Source organism: Mytilus trossulus, chromosome 4, assembly GCF_036588685.1.
Source record: "Mytilus trossulus isolate FHL-02 chromosome 4, PNRI_Mtr1.1.1.hap1, whole genome shotgun sequence".
NCBI lineage: Eukaryota > Metazoa > Mollusca > Bivalvia > Mytilida > Mytilidae > Mytilus > Mytilus trossulus.
In genome coordinates, this window is record NC_086376.1 from 62,833,013 (window position 1) to 62,854,625 (window position 21,613).

General features: G+C 30.8%; 1 protein-coding gene across 5 annotated transcripts in view; it reads left to right on the forward strand.

Moving 5' to 3' along the window:
- LOC134715721 (transient receptor potential cation channel subfamily M member 3-like) overlaps positions 1–21,613 on the forward strand; it is a 114,938-nt gene that overhangs the window by 17,466 nt on the left and 75,859 nt on the right. For 3 of the 5 annotated variants that reach the window (XM_063578085.1, XM_063578088.1, XM_063578087.1), the window contains exon 2: positions 7,967–8,059. In XM_063578085.1, the coding sequence (XP_063434155.1) occupies positions 7,982–8,059 (78 nt within the window). In that variant the 5' untranslated portion in view covers positions 7,967–7,981. Of the gene's footprint in view, positions 1–7,966; positions 8,060–19,352; positions 19,709–21,613 lie in introns of those variants that run through there. The other 2 variants (XM_063578083.1, XM_063578084.1) reach the window with 1 other exon arrangement.

The window sequence follows — 21,613 nt, forward strand, 5'->3', positions numbered from 1 at the left end:
GCATACAAATGACTTCTTTTAGAGAACCACTGAATGGAATAAAACCAAACATGGCATGAATGTTCCTTATGAGGTGCTGACCAAGTGTTGTTACTTTGTAGCCGATCCGTCATCCAAGATGGCCGCCAGTGGGGGACTTTTGAATGAAATTAAACATGTTCCTTTTCTTATAAATGAGGTTGTGTTGTCACTTTTAGCCAAATTTTATATTTTTTTATATGATTTCAAAAACCCAAGTAGAATCAGGTGAGCGATACAGGCTCTTGAGAGCCTCTAGTTTAACCAAATAAAGATTAAGATTTTGTTTGTTTACATTTCTTATTATAGAAATGAAATCTGGTCACACTTGAAAAAACCTGATCAAACCACTCAAAAAGACATAAGCCTAGCAGGACACTTTACCTGAATATCATTAGTGTGATTATAATTAGCTTTCTTTTACTTTGATATTGATTGATATAGATTAGTGTGGTTTATTTGAACACTGTTCCTCACCATGGTATACCATATATTTATCATTAGATTTATTAATTGTGTATTTTAGAAAAATGGTAGGATTTTCATTGTTTAAATGGAAACTATGTTTTATTTAATTTCGGATTTGAAAATTTCAACATGCACTGTACATCATGTTAAAGTCTACACTTCTTTAGATATTTAGAATTATGTACATTTCCAGAGACTGATCCAAGGGGGATGCCCCCCCTCTTTGACAATCAAAGCTTTTGAAAAGGGACATAGGATTGGATTTACAAATTGCTTGATACTCCAATTACACCTTACACTGAAGATATAAGAATACAAAGATAATTCATGAAACAAGATATTTTATTTAGACAATCATTTAAAGGGTTAATTGAGTATGGAGGGCAACACTTAGCAATATTGTTTGTCTGTTTAGTAGGAAAATATAGTTATTTAATTATAGATCATAATATCTGGCATTAGCAGGTTAATTATGTCAACATTATTGTATTTATAGACCTGGGTACTTTTATATCTTCATTGACCTGGTTCAGAATGGGGGTATTGAGTTTTTATTCTACGTTGTATTTTGAATCTCTCCTTGAGATGACGTAGATGAATGTTGGAACTTTGAAGCTTTATTGTTTACAAAAAGAATACTGGAATCTCAGTTTAGTAATGATGTTACTGTAAATAATAGATGTATTACTTGATATTTACACCATTGAATTTGTTTTATTGTCTGTGAGGTGTCATAAAAGGATATTCATTCTGAGAATGTGAGATATATTGGTTCTTCTAGATTAGTCCCAAGAGTTATTTCTTCCACCCACTATTTTATATACCTTGTGAATAGTTGAGTAAATTACTGGATAATTTGATTTTTATTCTTTCTATTATAAATGGTCATATCAATGACAATGTTGCCATTTATGGAATTTATCTTTTCATAATTTGTCTTTTGTTTATGCAAAAGTGTATAATTGTTTTGTTGATGATGAAAACAACATAGAACACGTGTTGAAGGACATAAACTATTTCATTTACACACATATATACTGCAATACAAAACGTGAATTTAAGAAGGTGTATTGTGTTTTTATCATTACAGGAATAAAAAACCAAAACTGTAAGTACTTTTGTACTTGTGGATTATACTACACATTTATTTTGACAGTACTGTTTTTATTTGAACAGAAATATTTTTCAGTTACATTTATTAGGATATTTTTTTTTTAGATACAAACAATGATGTAAGATGTACAGGTGATGAAGTCATATCTGCTCTTATTTATAGTATTTTCACTACTCTGAACCAGTTTTGACTTGATTGGCTTAGTGCACATGCAAGCGGCAAAAATAGATCATCTTTGTCAGTTAAAACTTTGTTTGAGAAAGTCATTTCTACTATAAAGTGTATCATATATATATTCTTTTGGAAATATTATTGAAGTGAAAAATAATAGGAAATGGTATCTTTCTTATGCGAAGGTATTGTTCATTTACCTGGCTAGTATTTATTCAATTAAGGTTTATGTACCCTTCTGTAGCCATTTTTGTACAAATTTTTCAAACCTCAATTGTATCAAAACTACAGATACAATGAATAATAGAGTTAGGCCATTTAGTACATATTTCAAGGGGAAACTTGATGCAATGCCTTATTTTTTACTGTTTCATTGCATTTGACAGAAAAAGAGGACTTTGTGCCAAATAAATCAAGATTTTTGTAGAAAATCCACAGCCTTTAATACAGAGATTTTTGTTTTAAAATTTGAAACATAAATTACTCACTTGATTTTCTATGATGTGCTAGTGTTTATTTTTTACAAAAAGTTCTAAGCAACCTGTAAATTCCGAAACACCTCGTGCTGAGTCACTAAAGTCGAGCGCACCCTAAAAGGTGTACTTGATTTTGGCCATATTTATATTTGTTTTAACCAATAACTACATTTATAAACTTGTTTTAAGGAAATCAATGCTAGCACTGCAAGCAATAATCCTATATCTATCAGTCATCAAATTGCCAAATATGAGAGTACAAGGATAAAAGCTGTGGATTTTCTATAAAAATCTTGATTTATTTGCCACAAAGTCCTCTTTTTCTATTAAATGCAATGGAACAGTGAAAAATAATGCTTTGCGTCAAGTTTCCTCTTGGAATATGTACAAAATGGTATATCTCTATTATTCATTATATCTGTAGTTTTGATACAATTGAAGTTTGAAAAGTTTGTACAAAAATGGCTACAGAAGGGTACATAAACCTTAACAGGATGAAAAGCTATTTTTGCCTTTCGTGCAGCCTTGACCTTCATATGCTTTTTGACTCTTTAGTTTAAAGCTGTTGAAATTTATCAGTCCCTTTCAGTCTTGTGAGGCCTGACTGGAGAAAATTATGGAGTATTTTATGAAATACATGTACATTACTACAGAAAATATTCATAAGCCACAAGAACTGATGACAAACTCCGAATAGATTTCATCATCTCTGTGCCTCATAAATATTATAAAGCTCTGTCCACTTGGTGTCTGCAGTCATTGGTTGTCTGTTAACGGTTTTGAACTTTCCTTGGAGTTTGTTATGTTTGTTATTTTTACTATTTATATAAATCTTTTCCTCTGAAACTAGACAAGGCTAAATGGAATTAAGCTTGACCAAAATAAGTTTCTAGCATTGATTTATATTCTAGTGTACCAGTACAAAAAATGTATTATTGTTGTAGAGTGGCCATTGCGAAGAATCAAATTGATCCAGATGAACAACACTGGTTCTTGTTAGAGCCTCCAGTGAGCAATATCTGTGTTCATGCTGTTAAATAATAATAAGATTAATAATGCTATATAATATATATGCTTATTTCATAGCATTATACATTTGTAGCACAAGCAATTTTGTTTTCCATTTGCGTTCTGAAATATTATGTGAGCAAAGAGAGTAGTTTTATGTTTTTCCTATTTACATCTGTAGGAATGCTCTCTGGAGAATTTGAGATTTATTTTATTGATCACATTTTAGGCATTACAATACGTTTGCTTAAGGTTTTGGTACATTGATACAATGGGAAAACCAAAGCCAAATAATTGTCACTCTTGGAAATGAAACTATTCTATGGTTTACACTCATTCCACAAGGACACTATATTGATTATATGTTGGTAAGAAAACGTTCAGGGAAATAAAAATAATGAAAACAAATTTACAATAAAGAAAGTGATATAATTATGTTGTATTGTTTTTCTTCAAAAACAGCAAATAATGAAAACAGAAGGCCATAGGAGTTTCTGTATAACTTGTTGCTTTGTGAACTAATCTTACTTTGTTTTTCATATAACTGCATATATGAAACAGGAATAAGCCAATTCTCTGTACATGTAGGAAGCTGGATAAAAAATAAATAAAAGTGTAAGGTCAATTAAAACTTAAAACTTTAATTAAAGTCACTAAGTAAATTGGAACAGACATTATTCATACAACATTGTTTTACATTTTTCATTTCAGGGCCTTTATTTATATATGTTACAGTAAATAGATGAAATTAGGAATTACATGTAATTACTAAACAGTTCAGTAAATACCTGTAATTACTAGTCAATTTAGTAATTACATGTAATTACTAGTCAATTTAGTAATTACATGTATTTACTGATTGGTTCAGTGATTACAGGTAATCACTGATTTATTTTGTCATTTTTGCAGCTATTTACTAACTTGATATTTTTGTTAATATCTTGACATAATTCAAAAACCCTAATAAAAAGATATGAAAAAAACCCATTTTTTTTCACTTTATAAATTTCTGACGTCCAAAGCGCTTTTCTGGGTTAACATTCATTAAGAATTCTTGATCACTTCAAATATTTCTTCAAGAGAGACAAAATACAAAATAGGATTTGCATTGTATGTGAATGATTTTGAAAGGTAATTTTAAAGCAATGGTAAATCGCCCTTATGATGTACAGGAATTGTAATTATTTAAGTATGCAGATGGTATAATTGTTTTTCTGATTCTGTAAAAGGTACTATTATAAAATTTAAAACATCAAACCATTGGTGGCCAATTTTAAATCTTTGGTAGGGTTGTTGTCTCTTTGTCACATTTTCATTTTCAATTTTATTCGACACAATTTTGTTGTTCACTCGTAATTGGAGTTTAACAATTCCATCGCACAAATGATGTTATTTAGAATCTAGGTGGTTATGTTAGGGTAGAGGAAGAATGGTATTTTGATGGTAATGTAATTGACATTGTTGATGGGTTTTGTTACGCAGGACATGTAAGAGTACTGTTGATTATCATTTATAAAGGTACTTTTTTGAAACACAGAAACACTGAGTTAAGCAAGGTAGAAAAGCGGTAATTGTCTTGAAACCACGTACAGGAAAATAGATATAAGAAGATAAGTGCCAATGAGACAACTATCAATTCAAGTTACATTTTATAATTAACCCGTTATTGGTCAATGTACAGCCTTCAACATGCAGCCTTGGCTCACAAGGAGCATCAAGCTATAAAGGGCCCCCAAAAATTAATTGTGTAAAACCATTCAAACAGGAAAACTAACGGTCTAATTTATGTAGAAAATGAGAAGCACTTATGAACCATATCAACAAACGACAACTACTGAACATCAGCATGATCAGATTCCTGACTTAGGTACCTTTGATAACTATTAGGACAGGTGCAACAAATTGCAGCGGTATTAAACGTTTGAATGGTACCAAACCTTCTCCCTTATCTGAAACAATAGTGTAACATCACAACATAGAAAGACACGCTATAAAATATCAATTGGAATGAAAAGGTTGTGAGGTTAAAATGAAATTTGGTCGCAAAACAACTAAAGGCTGCTGGGATAGTGCAGATAATTGACACAGTTTCAAATGTGTTTTTAAAAAAGACCTTTGAATAGAAAATGTACAGTGCATGTTTATGTTTAATTACGTATTAACACAGAAATAATTCATTTCCCAAAAAATCAAATAAATATTTTTAATATAAAAATGAAGATGTGGTATGATTGCCAATGAGACAACTATTCACAAAAGACCGAAATGACACAAACATTAACAATCATAGGTCACCGTACTGCCTTCAACAATGAGCAAAGCCCATACCGCATATAGTCAGCTATAAAAGGCCCCGAGTAGACAATGTAAAACAATTCAAACGAGAAAACTAACAGTCTTATTTATGTAAAAAAATTAACGAAAAACAAATATGTAACACATAAACAAACGACAACCACTGAAATACAGGCTCCTGACTTTGGACAGGCACATACATTAATATTAATAATGTGGCAGGGTTAAACATGTTAGCGGGATCCCAACCATCCCCCTAACCTGGGACAGTGGTATAACATTTCAATATTTTGATAAATTTAGTAAGAGTACATTTTGTTTGTATTTTATTTTTCAAACTGATATTATTGAATCAAATTATATTGTGCAGATGAGCACAATTTGCTTACAGAAGTACAAGAATAGAAGAATAAATGTCAGTTTCAATGGTTAGTAAATAGCTGTAAAATTTCGTTTTAAAGTCAGTAATTACTGGTAAATACTAGGCAGTTTCAGGAATTACATGTATTTACTAGGTGCATCAGGAATTACATGTAATCCCTAAATTTTAGTGATTACATGTAATTCCTAATTTCACCTATTTACTGTAACATATATATCAAAGCAGTCAGACTTCTTGTTGTACAGATTTTGCTTATTGTTGAAGGCTGTACTGTGATACATAGTTGTTAATTTCTGTGTCATTCTGTCTCTTGTGGAGAGTGGTCTAATTGCAATCATACCACATCTTCTTATTCTTATATAAACATGACTAATCATCAATGCAATTATATAGTAAATTGAGAAGTTCTTACATATAGGTGCAAAATTGAAGAACACATAATCCGAGAATTATTATAAAATAATAGAAAAGAATTAAAGGCTAATTATTATGTCCCTGTCCTTAGGTAATAGACATGTATAGACCAACAAGGGTAAAACATAATGCCCCCTCTGCTATGGCCGCCATATGGGAGGGAGCAATACGTTTTTCATTGTCTGCCTATACATGTGTACGTATATGCATATGTATGTTCTGTACGTGGGGCCATAGCAGAGGGGGTAATAAGTTTTATCGTTTTCTGTCTATTTGTGTGTACATTTGTGCATATGCACGTTCTATACATCCCAAAGTTGGTGAAAAGATGTGGCTACTTCTAAACCTTTCTCGGTCTGTTAGTTCCTTTCTTGTCTGTTCATTTGTTTGTCCGTCTGTCCTGTTTCAGGTTAAGGATGTGTGCTACTCTGTTAAAATATAACAAGCTTTTTTAAAGAATGTTATGAATTGATAGTATTATGAAAAGAAAAGTAGGGGTTAGTGGGCAAAATATTTTAATGACAATGTATGAATAAAACCAGTGGATTTTGAAAATCTGGCAAAAAATAAAAAAAAAATAGAGGAGCAAACATCCTTAAAGTTTTTGGTCAAGGTAGTTTTTGATGAAGTTGAAGTCCAAACAAATTGAAACTTAGTACACATGTGCCTGTGATATGATCTTTCTAATTTTAATGCCAAATAAGAGATTTTATCCCATTTTCACTGTCCACTGAACATAGAAAATGATAGTGCAGGTGTGGCATCTGTGTACTATGGACACATTCTTCTCTTTGCTATATATATATATTTCATATAAAAAAACTTTAAAATTTTTTTATTTTGAAGACATTTATTGTTGGATTTACATATATTTACTACCGGTATAGTGAAAATATAGAGATAAATTACAAGCGTCAGAGGAATACTTCTTTTGACTTTTATTCAAAAGGTTAAGATTGTGATTTCGGAATAACTTGATAATCACTGTACATGTGCTTACTGAAGTAATCAAGCTATTGATTTTCCACCGTAATGACTTTCTAATGGTATTGACTCACAGGTTATTCTACTGGGTATCAACACAACAAATAAAAGAATTAACACTTTATTAACACTTTAAAAAAAAAGTGTATCATCATTGACTCATTTTGTTATAATATATGGATAAACAAATTGCTACTGAATTATCTTCAGCTGATGATAACGGTTAGACAACCAAAAATGTAACCAGAATGATCCCAAATGGTGGCACTTCATTTGGAATAGAACATTATATTTCATTTGGAACCATTGGATGTATTTAAAATATCTGATGTTCTAAGAGGGAATTAACAACCATTGTGTCTGTATATAGACTATGTCATCTGATGACAAATCCTAGTCTAATGAAAATATTCTGCACCTATATAACTGAATGTATCTATTTGTTATATATACATGTATAAGCACATAGTTTGTATTTTAATGTCTACAAAGTCAAAACTGTTTGTATAAAAACATGGTAGAACTATCTGACATCATAGTTCAGAGAGTAGACAATTGTGACTAGTGGTATGAATAGTGCAATGTTTTATGATGTTTGTTTAGTTTTTTTTTTAATCAAGTTATTTATAATTTCAGATATGTTAGCCTGGCATGGCGTTATTCCGAACATCAACCCATAAAGACGCTCCTGAACAGGTATCCCTTGTACGTCAATCAAGTGTATATCAGGTAGGTACCAGGTGTGTAGTTGTCATGTGACTCACTGTCATATTGTACCAATAATGGCTCATTAGGACCACTTAAGCAGCCTAACAAATTAACAATCCAAGTGTAGGGTAGTTAGATCTGTAGATTGAATGATGGCTGTCATTGTCAAATTGTGTGTCAAAGATCTGAAAATTGAAACACCAAATGTAGTTTTGAGATAGGTTGAATATGAAACTTTAGAAAAGTATCTGAACTAAAAGGGAAATCAATTACTGTATCAGAATGGATCACTTTTTTCTTTAATATCATCTCCTGCAGACAAGTCATTGAAATTTTATATTTTGTGTATTTTATTGGGTACTTACGTTTTGTGAAAAGAAATCAACAAACCCCAATAATAATGATGATTGAGGAATAACAGAATACAACACTTGTGCATTTGTGAAAATTTTATAGCCTTTGGATATGATTGTTTATCAGATAACATAAATAAAGGGTAGAATTAGACCATTCAAAAGTCAAAAATTTACTTTAAAGACCAAAAGTAGATTTTGATAATTAGAGACGAGATAGAGTTGTCTCCCTTTGTCTGCTTAGATGTTATTTGTAATAAATAGAAAGCTGATGATTAGGCTGATGGTTTGTTCTTTGAAATTGTTTCACATTTGTTTTCCTGGGGCCTTTTATAGCTTATTATATGGTTTATCAGAGGGTGTACAGTGACAAATAGTGTTTTTTGTACTTGTGGTGGACAGTTGTATCGTAAGCAATCATATAACACATCTATTTTATCTAAATTTTGTAGGAATATTTTAACTGTTATATATATTTGAAAGAAATTCAATATTTGGATAAAAAAAAAGAATAAAGAATACTTTATTGTATAATTAATATTGACCACAGTTGAGAAATATGTATACAGTAGTCTCTATCTAATCGGATATCGGCTAAACGAAAATATCGGCTATTTTACTATTATTTCAAAACATCAAACTCTTCCCTATATGCTTAATGTTAATCTTATCGTGCAATCAAATTATATTGTCAAATCAGATAAGAATATTCGGGTAATTTAGTTCAAACCATGCACAAATAGATATTTTCAATGTTTTTCTGACAGGAAGTGGACCCGGAAGTTATAAAATTACAATCTTTCAGACAGCATCAATTAAACAGCAACCAAATAACTAATTATAACAGAAATTTATGCATGCATTTGATTGTTATTGTAAATCACTGATTACTGGTTAATAAGGGAGATTTAATTAATGCATTTGCAAAAATTTTGAATGGAAAATCAGTATTGAAGTTTTTCTTTTTGTGAACCTGATACTGTTTTTTTTTCGCATTAATAAAAACATTAAAATAATTTCTGAATGAACAATATTCAGGGGTTTAATTAGTGAGCAGTGGTTGATAGTACAGTTTGGTCTTAATGAAATGAATTCATCCATGATGAGTTCACTTTTGGATTAACCTGAATCTGTTGTATTCACTTAGACTTGACATTTTTGAAAGTCAGTGATCAAAGATGTATACATGAATAGCTTGAAACATGACAAAAAATGGCCTGAATATAGACAATATTGTTTGTTCAGTCTAGTGGAAGTTGGAACCTGATGACAAATGAAACTACTCAGTATTTATCAATGAAAGATGAAACGGCATGTAAAGCTACTGCAACCCCAACGGCATGCTTTATATTATATTTCAAATTTTTGTTTTGGTAGAATTTAGATGTGAACATTTATCTTTTATTCACAACTTTTGGTGTCAGTATATGATAAAATTGAGAATGGAAATGGGGAATGTGTCAAAGAGACAACAACCCGACCGTAGAACAGACAACAGCAGAAGTTCACCAACAGGTCTTCAATGCAGACAGAAATTCCTGCACCTGGAGGTGTTCTTCAGCTGGCCCCTAATCAAATATATGAACTAGTTCAGTGATAATGATCGCGATACGAAACTAGTCTACTGTGATGTGTTACAGATTTAGTTTACGCTTGGTTTCACTCCACTGTGCTGTATTATGGGCTTTGAACTTGGAAAATTTAGCGAAAATAACCGTAATTCACAAATTTCCATGTCTAAAAATGGCTGCATTCTTCTATTGCAAATTATTGAATATCAACAATTACACATGTTCTGAAGGCACGTTATAGTTTAAAAATAGGTTGTCAATATACACCATAGTCCATATAAGTCTATATTATGCCTATATCCATCCAGAAAAAAATGTCAAATTAAGTCCAAATACTGCCTTATTTTAAGAACTTTTTGGAATTATTGATAGGAAAATTTATTTAGGAAATTACAATCCAACTTGGAATTAAATATATTTGACTTATGGAAGTTCTTAATTAGGCATGGCATATACAATCAGATTGTCCAAGCTTTTCATTCTAAAGACTAGCTGTGGTTAAAGAAAGCTCATTACAAAGTATTACCAATTGATTTAGTGTCTTAATGACATATCAGGGATTGGCAGACTGTTGCTTCGAAGAATTTTGATCAAATTTACACATATGAAGTCCTTGTTTCTTTTCGTTTGTTAAATTGCATAAAGAAATCCAGTAATAATACGGTAGACTTGTAACGAAAGTTGATTAAATAAGAAGTCAAGCTTATGGTTCTGAAGTCAAGGCCTAATGGTAACTGAATACTTTCTCATTTATTATATGCTAATGCAATATACTCAATGGTTAATATCTCAATCTATGAATATTGAACTTTTGGAGTCATACAATAGTCACTTTTGTATTGTAACATTGAACATTTTCTCTTATAATGTCAAAATTTTACAGGAATGTCTGATGGCCAGCATTCGTCTTATAAAAAGCAAGATATGGTATGATTGCCAAGGAGACAACTCTTCACAAGAGATCAAATAACACAGAAATTTACAACTATATATCACTGTACAGCCTTCAACAATAGGAAAATCCAATACCGCATAGTCAGCTATAAAAGGCTAAGAAATGACAAATGTAAAACAATTCAAATGAGAAAACTAATGTCCTAATTTATGTTAAAAAAAATTGTCTTATAAATTTGTCTCGTTTGTGTCAGACGTTTCTTTTCCTGCGATTTATCTGGCTATTTTATATGTGAAAGTAGATTATTATGACAACAACAGGAGAAAAATATCTTTATGTTAGGATTATAAAGAAGGCTTAGTTTCATTTCCTGTTAGTTTTTAACTGATGAATTATATTGTTTTCTTGATGTCACCTTGAGTCTTAGAATTTGATATGAAAAAGATCAACTTGGGATATTTCATGAAAACTGAAATCCAATGTTTAAGATTGAATAGAATATCATTATTTTTGTAAATTATAAGTTATAAATTTGTTTTTAGAGTTAAGAAAATGTTGTAGGATTTTCCAGTCTTTAAGAACCTTGGGGGCTGAATTTTTTCTAGATGACCAATCAAAACACACATTGAGACGGGTGTATAAATTGATCAAAACAAATAAGTTTTTAAAAATATATCCATGTGCACAGATAGCTGCTGTATTCCCAGTGATTTAATTATAAAATATTCTTGAATAACTCTTGATTGATTAAAGCAAGACAATTTTTATTCAAAATGATGTGAATTTAGTCATAAAAATGCATTAATAGCACCATATCAAATCTACCCCAAAATAAATGTAAAGAAACCACTAATATAAAAAGTATTCAGGGAGTATTATACTGGAAATACTGAGCTATATGTTGGAAAAATCTGAACTCAGCAGTCATGATTCTGTAGTCTTCATTCTATGATTCTGTAGTCTTCATTCTATGATTCTGTAGTCTTCATTCTATGATTCTGATTATTTTAGACCTTGTTAGGGGACAACACTGGACAGCTGTCAATCAAACCTAGATGATATATAGTGGAAATTTATCACTCATTTATATTCATTAAGATGTCTTTTTTTGGCTGAAATGACAAGTTATTGGTGTTTGAATTAATTGGCTGTAAATGTAATATTATATATATGACAATAAGATGATTTGAGATAGCCTAAGGTATATTTACAATAAAAAAGTGTCTTTAAATGTCTAAAATAAAGATAAAATTGTCACCTTGTGAGTGATTCAAATGTTGATATTTAGATCATCATATAAACTTCTTTTACTAAATGAGATGGCCCGTTTTAATATATGCAACATTTAAAAAGATTTGGCAATACACATGTAGTGTATTTGATATATTTTGGTATTACTTCCTTATCTGTTGATAAAATTTCAATTACTCAAAAGGCAATGAAATGTTTTTGGGTTGACCTTGGCTAAAATCCCACCTCGCATGATTTCCTTCACCATTGTGGGGAGAATTGCTCTTAGCAATGAAATAGCAATGACTAGACTCATTTTGTCTTTAACCTTGTTGGTTTTTATTGAGAGAAGTATCAACTAGAAAGTTAAGTAAGGTACAATCTGTAACCACTTGTATACTATATCTGAAGAAATCACTTTACTGGCAATGATCTGGCCATTGACATATTCTCTGGTTCTCTGCAATGTTTGCTCTCCCAAATATTTCGCCACCATGAACTGATTTTTACAGCGAATGACCATGAGGGCATCCCAGTGTATTGTTGAGAGATTTCCATTGTGGTAATACAATGTTCACTACTTCAGTACTTTGATTAAATCTGTAGAAACTGCCATTTCTTGTTGCTGTTTCTATAATTGGTAAAACAGTGTGTAAAACTACCTAATAGTTCCTCCCGGTGCAGGATTTTCTTGCAGTATTGAAGACCCATTGGTAGCCTTGGGCTGTTTTTTGCTATTTTGTCAGGTTGTTTTCTCTTTGACATGTTAGCTGTATCCATTCTCTATTTTATACACTGACATACTTATCCATTCTCCTGTAACCTTCAAGCAGGACAAGGTCATGTACCACTAAATATATCTGTCAAACATGTATCTAATTTGATTTAGCAGCGCCATCGGGGAACATTGGCTGTAAAAAGGCAGCCTAACCTTGAAACATTACAAGTTCTGTGTATTTTATTATATTGGTTATTGATTTATAGAGACAAATCTACCCATTCAATCATGTTACTAACAACTATAGTCATATCAAGTGAAACAACTGTTCATTGTTAGTCACTTAATGTCCTGTGGCAAGTATTACATGCATGATCAGGACAAGAACAAATTAGGCAATAGATTATAAATCATAAAGATAAGTACATACACAGGAGGTGAAAATTCCTAAATATTTAGTCCAATTTTTTGCCCTATAATTGATATTATTTTTAGAAAATAGAAAAGAACTGGTACTTCAAATTTCTTTAAAGATAGGATAAGTGTATATTGATAAAATCAATAAATAGAACATTTGTACAAGATTAGCAATTACTTCATGATATATGCATATTTCACCTTAATGAAGAAAACACTAATTTTATGCATTTTTATGTCTATATTTCTTGTGAGAAAACATTGGGCACAGCAACTCAACGAAAAATGATTTCAAAGAAGCTTTTCTTATAGCTGTGTATTATTCCTAAAATAAAATAATATTTTATATGCTCATACTTTTACCATCTTAAATATATACTCTTAAAGGTACAGTATAAAACGTATTATCACAACAGGACAATTAAAGCTCAGATATCAAGTCAAAAGTTCATATAATTGTAACCTGATTCAGAAATAGCCAAACATTAGTGAGGAATTATTCTTAAAAAGGGATAATCCTGACTACTTATTCAGTATCCAACAGTTTATAAACTGGAATTGAAGAATTTATTTGGCAGCTGTAGACACTTGTAATTAATTAGAATAATAAGGATAATCATTGTTGTCAGTCAATATATTAGAAATGTTTTATATATGAAATCAATGTCATTTATTTTGTCTGATTGTCTGGTCGTGTTTCTTTTTTTTATGCAAATATTAAAACATGTCTTAAACATGTTGAAGTAATGTGGGTCAGATTATTACATACATGTAGTTGGTAAAATACCATTTTGAACAGTTATCAGAAACTACACTATGGACTTACAACTATCATTACAACACTGACTTCAAAATAATAGGAAAACAACTATACAACACTGACTTCAAAATAACAGGAAAACAACTGTACAACACTGACTTCAAAATAACAGGAAAAACATCTGACATTGATACTCTCTAAACAACACTATTGTACTGACATAATCCCTGAACAACACAACAACACTTACAACAGAAAAAAACAGATAATCTCCAAACAACACTACAGCACTAACAACTAGACAACAGAAAAATCACTGACAATCTCTCAACAACACTACAACACTTACAACCATACAACACAAACTTAAACTCCGTTAAATAACAGATAAAAACAGTGATTATATCTAAACAACACTATAGTACTGACATAATCTCCAAACAACACTACAGCACTAACAACTAGACAACAGAAAAATCACTGACAATCTCTTAACAACACTACAACATTTACACAAACTTAAAGTCCTGAAAATAACAGATAAAAATCAGTGATGATCTCGTAACAACACTACAACACTTACAACTATACAACACAAACTTAATAGAACACTGATAATCTCTAAACAACATGTGGTTGCAGAGTGCTGATAAAAATCAGTAGATAATCTGTTGATTCATTATAAGATGGATACCAATTTTGAGGATTTAATGGGTATGTAGGTAAAGCACAAATTTAAATGTTCAACAAAGTACACGTTTTCTATAGGATTCTTTGCGGTCTGCAGAATTTGAGAAAATGAATAGGTATATTCCCAGTGTAGTAGAACTATTTCTTCCTTAGGACAATTGTTTAGCTCTCTTATGCTATTTCCCATTATATGTATAATTTTTGTCCAGAGGTTCGAACCAGTAAAGAAAGATAACACTCTGATCAACATATTCATTGTAATGGCTCGCCATAGTACCCTGAAAGCCTTGAGTTGCAAGTAAAAACAATCAGTTCAAAAAATTGTCTACAGTTAAATTGAGTTTTTATCCAAGGTTTGTTTGATTTTCCTTTGACTTTATTTGTCCTATTGGTTATTCATCAGCATCAGGTCTTGCATATATATGTCAAACTTTGCATTCAGATGTTGTCTGATGAGAACTTTATTATACAATGATTCATGAGCAATTTAAGTGACGATCTTTAGGGACGGAAATTTAATCTCTTTAGAATTGTTGGAGATTTATCTGACTAAAAACTACTAATGCAATTTAATGGAACAGATCCAATTCATTACCAAGACAATCCTTAATTACTCTAAAGAGGAATCACATTTTAAATATCTTGAAACTGAAATGCATACGTAAATTCAAAGCCTCAATTTATACTGTTTCAAAACTATTTCAGGTAAAATGTTTTCCATGTGAAAAAACAGTGAATCTTTGGCTTTATGGGTGTTACATCACTGAAAGCTGCTACATACATATTTATGAAGATTCCAGAATGCATTATACATGTATTTTGAAAGTTTGTCAAGCTTCCTATTGGAAGGTCCCAGTGGCTGGATGTTATTACAATGTTCATAATTGCTGAGTAAAAATGTATGATCAGGTTTATTTTTTGAAGAGATTCTTATAGTAGACTATATCTTACATTAAATGTTTTGGCATCAAATTGATTTAAACCCTTTTGCTTTTTCCAATGAGTTAGAAATATAAATTATGTCTCATGGAAGCTGGTAATTTTACTTAGTTTTTTTTTTAGACTTAGATACATTTTCTCATCCTCAAAGGCAACAATTTTTTAATTTTTTTTCCTGGGCTACATCAGTGACATATAACTTACGATGTCATCACTTTCTCTTATTCTTGTCTGAGAAAAACTCATCTCCCTTGAGTAGTGTAAGACAAAAAATAATCATACTACGATCAAAGGAAGTTTTTCAGAATATTAGTTTTAGTGAGCTTCCTAAATAAGAGATCTATGCAAAATATCCTCTTAAAAAGGGCTGCAAACATCAGCTTTAATTTCTATGGGCACTTCTGGTCAGAACACAAATTACATCTCTATTTAAACTGAGAAAACCTATGATCATACTGTTATATGATTGTAATATCTTTCATCTTATAACTTCATTTCAATTTTATCATATGAGCCTTTTCTATTGAACAAATTGAACCTGTATTATATAGTAAGAATAAAGTACATCTTCCTATTTAGACAGAATCCTTAAGGATGTAAATTGGAAGGCTTATAACCTTTTTCTTCTTTATTCTTCTATACATGTGTAGTCCATGCTGACCTTTTTCAACTGCTTACATCTTTAGACATGTGTAACTTTAATGAACTTTTCCTACTGCTTAACATCTGTATATGTATACATGTATTAGGCTAACCTTTTCTTGCTGCTAACAGCTTCCATACATGTGTAATTTTATGACCTTTGGGCTCTACTTGCATCTTTTGTACATGTGTAATTACCTGACCTTTCCTACTGCTTACATATTCTGTATATGTGTAATTCTAACCAACCATATCCTACTGCTATCAGCTTCCATACATGTGTAATTCTCTGACCTTTTGTTAATATTGATATATCTATTAACCACCATTTTATTGTTAAATAAAGGATTTAATTAATAGTTTCCATGATTACTAATATGTTGGATTAATTCTAAAGCCTATCAGTCAGGATATTTACCACATTATTTTAAATCATTGCTTTTTATGGAAAACTTTATTGGAACCTTAAATGTCTTCCATGCATGTTTCCTATCAAAGTTTCCAGATCACTGATTTAGCGCTGAAATAAATTGTGACAGCCACCAGATAACTATGAATTACATGTTTATTACGTTTCACACTTTTCCTTTCATTGCCATTGTTCAACTCTGTTGTATTGAAGTGTTGATGATTTCATTGTATGGAACTATATTTCATTTGCAAAAGCTTGAAATTATAGTGACTTACACCTTAAACGTATTTACACAAAGATACATTTCTCTTTCTCAATACAACAGTAAAGGTTACCTTTTATAGAGACGTGGTGTACTGGATTGGTTTATAAGAATTGGATACAGTCTAAGAAAGATGTTTGTTATAGGTTTATTATAAAGTAATGCCATCATATGTTATTATTGAACTTTTTTTATCAATACTTGATTTCTAGACTAAATAACACATGAGGTCTTTGTGTTTTACAGCAAACATAGCCATTTATCCTGTAATCATTTTACTATAGTAATAAGGTTTACAGATAATCGTAAGTGATAGATGTACAGTATCTGTATAATCAATCTCTTGTTTATATTCTAGGAGATCTGCTTTTATCATGACCAAAATGGTTACATCCAAACACAGGGGTGTGGGAGTTTCTCGTTACATTGAAGACCCATAATGGTGGCCTTCGGCTGTTGTCTGCTCTATGGTCTGGTTGTTGTTGCTTTTGACACATTCCCCATTTCCTTTCTCAATTTTACAGTTCTATTTCGGGCCCTGACTTTAGGATTCATGGGGGTTTTACGTGCAAGATTGCTCTTGTAGTCCCACAAACCCTCAAAGGGGCCTTCAAATACATTTCAATGTTGTTTTATTGCTTCTTTATAATTTTACAAGCCCATAACAATTGTAAAATTAATGTTTTGTTTAAAATTATGGACAAAATTGCTCTTTCAAAATTTTAATTTGGAAGCCTCCATGGGGGAAATCCCCCGCAAATAGTGACAGTTGGCAGGTATTTAAATTGTAATATGTAGTCTACACTTCTACCCATTTTCATTGTAATCCATTGGTACCATGTATAGATGTGGAACAAGTTTGATTTGGAATGTTACTTCAGGGGTTTAAACTTAAAGGTTCAAATGTAAAAACTGGTAATGTGGATTTGATTCCAGAATGATTGTTATTCTTATCATAATTAAAAATTTACTCAAGGGGTCCACTTTGGAATCCATGTAAAAAACGTGACGCATATTTTTAACTTTTATCATTTAGATGATTCTGACTGACACTTTACAAGAACTCTGTTTATATGAAGTAAATGTCATTTACATGTATATCAATAAACTGCCCATATAATATATCATGATAACTTTCGTTTATTCCCACGGTTTGAATGGAATATTACCGATAAAATAGCTAATACTTTCAAGTTGATTAGAAAGTACCAACTTGAGGAATATTTGGATGTGAAATGGTTTTATTCTATACATCTATATGAATATCATTTATATATACATGACAGAACCATTCGTATCTGATAACAGCTGGCCTTGATCTGGTCATCCATATATTGGAACATCATGATATTAGTCTGATAGTCAAGGCCTTTTTTAATCAAATAAACCATAAGGTATAATACATTATCATAAGTTCTATGATTACGGCTTTTTGGATTTTTCATGTCTTAGGTGTGTGAACACCGAATAAAGTATAGGCCCTTCTGATATGTTTAATACCTGTATTAAACCTTTGATTTTAGTCAGTGGCGGATCCAGAACTTTTCCTAAGGGGGGGCTGCTCCAGTCATGCTTCAATGATTCCCTATATAATCAACCAAATCGTTACAAAGAAAGGGGGGCCCGGCCCCCCAGGGCCCTGCCTGGATCCGCCTATGTTAGTGACTAATACTACCAGTTTCTCATGTGTTGAGATACTAATGGTCAGATACAAAAGAACCTTAATAAACTTCTTAGTTCAGTTTGAATTTTTTTTTAATTGATTTTTTTTTTTGGTTTTTGAATTATACATCTTTAAAGTTTTAAATTGTTATTTGAAGTCGAGGCTGGACAGAGGTTTATCCGGTGCAGTACTTTGAATGCACATCAACAGTATCATAGAGAACCTTGTTCTATCATAACAATGTCAACCTGTCACACAATAAAGTCAATTTTGTTTTTTAAAATATAATTAGGTGCTTTTTAAAGTCCTTGATAAACTTGCATTAATTAACACATTCAAACCTATATTACATATGTAGTTCAAAACTTGTAACATTTTAAATTTTTTTCATTAAAAAAAAATGTAAAGAATCAAACTCATTATCATTGTGTGTGCAGATAAAGTTTTATCTAGAAGATTTACGTAGAATAAAGATGGGTTAATAGAAAAATTGATTAATTAAAAAAAAATGAACCCAGTATATTATTTACCTGTTAAATTGAAAAAAAAGCTACATTTGTTATAGGATTCATCTATTGGCATTTTAAAGACTTATATCCCTAACGATAGCTTGCAGGCTTCAAGCAGAACATCTGACGATATATACAAAGGACATTGTATTATAACATGCATAATGATTAGTAAATTTCCATGTATGACATTTGGTGTTGTTTGATTGTCACTGTTACGAATGAGTGACAGCTCATGAAATCTTTTCAAGAAAAATGGTTTATATGGGATTCGACTGTCACAGTGTGAAGTACAGCCGTGTGGTAGATCTGTTCGTTTCTTGATAAATTTATTTATTGACAAGGCAATTAGGCCGTCCAGTGTCTCTCAATAGTTATATTCTTACTTAGAGACCTAATGGATTGAGGAATCTAATTAACGTGGTGTTATTATTTAACACATTTTATTTAAATTTATCTGGGCCAGAGTTTTGTTTGATGAAAAAAGACAATTGTTATTAAATGATGCTCAAAGTAGAAAGTAAATTGGCCAACCGGTCACGGACAAGTATAACATCTATTTTAGAGGATTTTGTCAATTTACGACGGAAAAAAGAGTCAGATGCAGTGGTAAATATTTTATTATACATATCTTAACAATTTACTTGTTTTAATTGATTTGTAGTACTAACAAATAATAATGGTTTATGCTAAAATTGAAAAAAAATGATGTGTTATAAATTGATTTTGATGTTTTGAAACTTATTTTGATATTAAAAGAAAAAAAGGAGTCTTGATTCTTGAAAGGCTTAGTCTGACTTGCTGTCTATTTTTTTTACTTCAATGGTTTGGTCTAAATATGCAGAAGTATTTCTCTTTCAAAAAACATTATAAATTCCTTGTAGAGAATAGATTAATACCTGGTTTCTGCTGAATTTAAAAACTTGTTGAAAGAAATTTTTTAATCCTTTGTTTTTGAACTTGAGGGAATGATTTTATTCTTTTTGTTAACTGAATGAAAAAGAAAACAGAAAGATATCAATAGTAGTAGAAACAATAAATTTATCAGAGTTGGCAGGAATTCCCATGGGGTGCATTGAAATATATACATACAAAAAATCATTCAAGAAATTTGTTCTATGATGTAGTGTCTCAGGAGATCATATTAAAGATGAAGGTGTTTTCCTAATATATATTTTTCTAAAACCCTGTAATTTCAGCTAAGCAGGATCAAAAGGTTTATGTGAGCTTTCACCATCACCTCTTGTCCATCATTCTGTGTCAACATCTTGGGCCTTTCATTTTTTAATAGATAATTCCTTTCAAACTATTGGGTAACTTGAGCTGAATATACTCTAGGTCCTAGGGTCCAGAAAAATCATATTTGCCAGTCGATCAATTGAAATTACAAATTTCAAAATGAAATTCCTAATTTCTATAAAATTTAATTTTGAAAATTTACCAAGATGATCGAGATGTTTTGAAAGTCCATTAAAAGCTCAATTTTGAAAATATACCAAGAAAAGAAGATTTTTTTTTTTAACCCAAAAGCCCATTTTAAGAGAGTTGTCACTCTTGAAGTTAATTTTTTTTTTCAGTAATAAAACTGCCACTCTGTATTGGATGGTAATTTACAGGGCCCTCCGTTACTATTATAAAGCCTCGGGAGATATCAGATTGATATAACAGCTTATTACTTTAACCCGAGTTGACAACTGACAAGAGAATTTATTAATCATGTTCAGACTATCAAACTTTCAGCAAAGACTTAAAACCATAAAATTAAAACTGAAACCTTTTATTTAATTTTCTAGAAAATAGAAAAAATATTTTTCACAAGTCAAACGTTATCTTATTTACTTTGCAATATGTATGTGTTAATAGTGCCCTCTTTGGACAGTCAGAGGAAATCCCTTTTCTAAATAATGGGTCTTCTGTACTTTTATTATCTAAGAACTTATGATTTATATTTCTTTTTTCAAAATCCAAAGTTATTTTATTGATTCTTGGGGAATTTTCAATTTCAAGTCTTTTATCATTGCTCAGATTCATTCCACAAACCACTCTGTAAATTATTTTTGCTAAATATGGTGGGAATATTTTCAAGTCCTCAAAAAATATTTTCAGACTCTTGCTTTAAGGACATTTGTAAATTGTATCCAGGATTTTGATCCATCTACAAATATGGCTTAACTGTTGCTAAAAAATAGAATAGAGGGGCCATCATGTGTTTTGCTTTATGTCTTTTTTAAAAGTTATTAGAGTTAGGTATTTTTTTGTACAGTAATTTTGTATCAACAAAACAGTTACCAATAACTTTACAGGATTAAGTATTGAATTAATTTAGTAATTTAGCACTAAAAATTGTTGAAATTATATAATTATATAAGACCAGTAATCAAATTATATAACAACGGCAAGAACATTTCTAAATCAACTGTTAACTGATTTAGTTGTCAAATTGTATGATTTAACAAGGTGATTTCTTTGGTTTTAGGATGTGTCACAATCTTGACAGTATCAATAGTTCCAAGT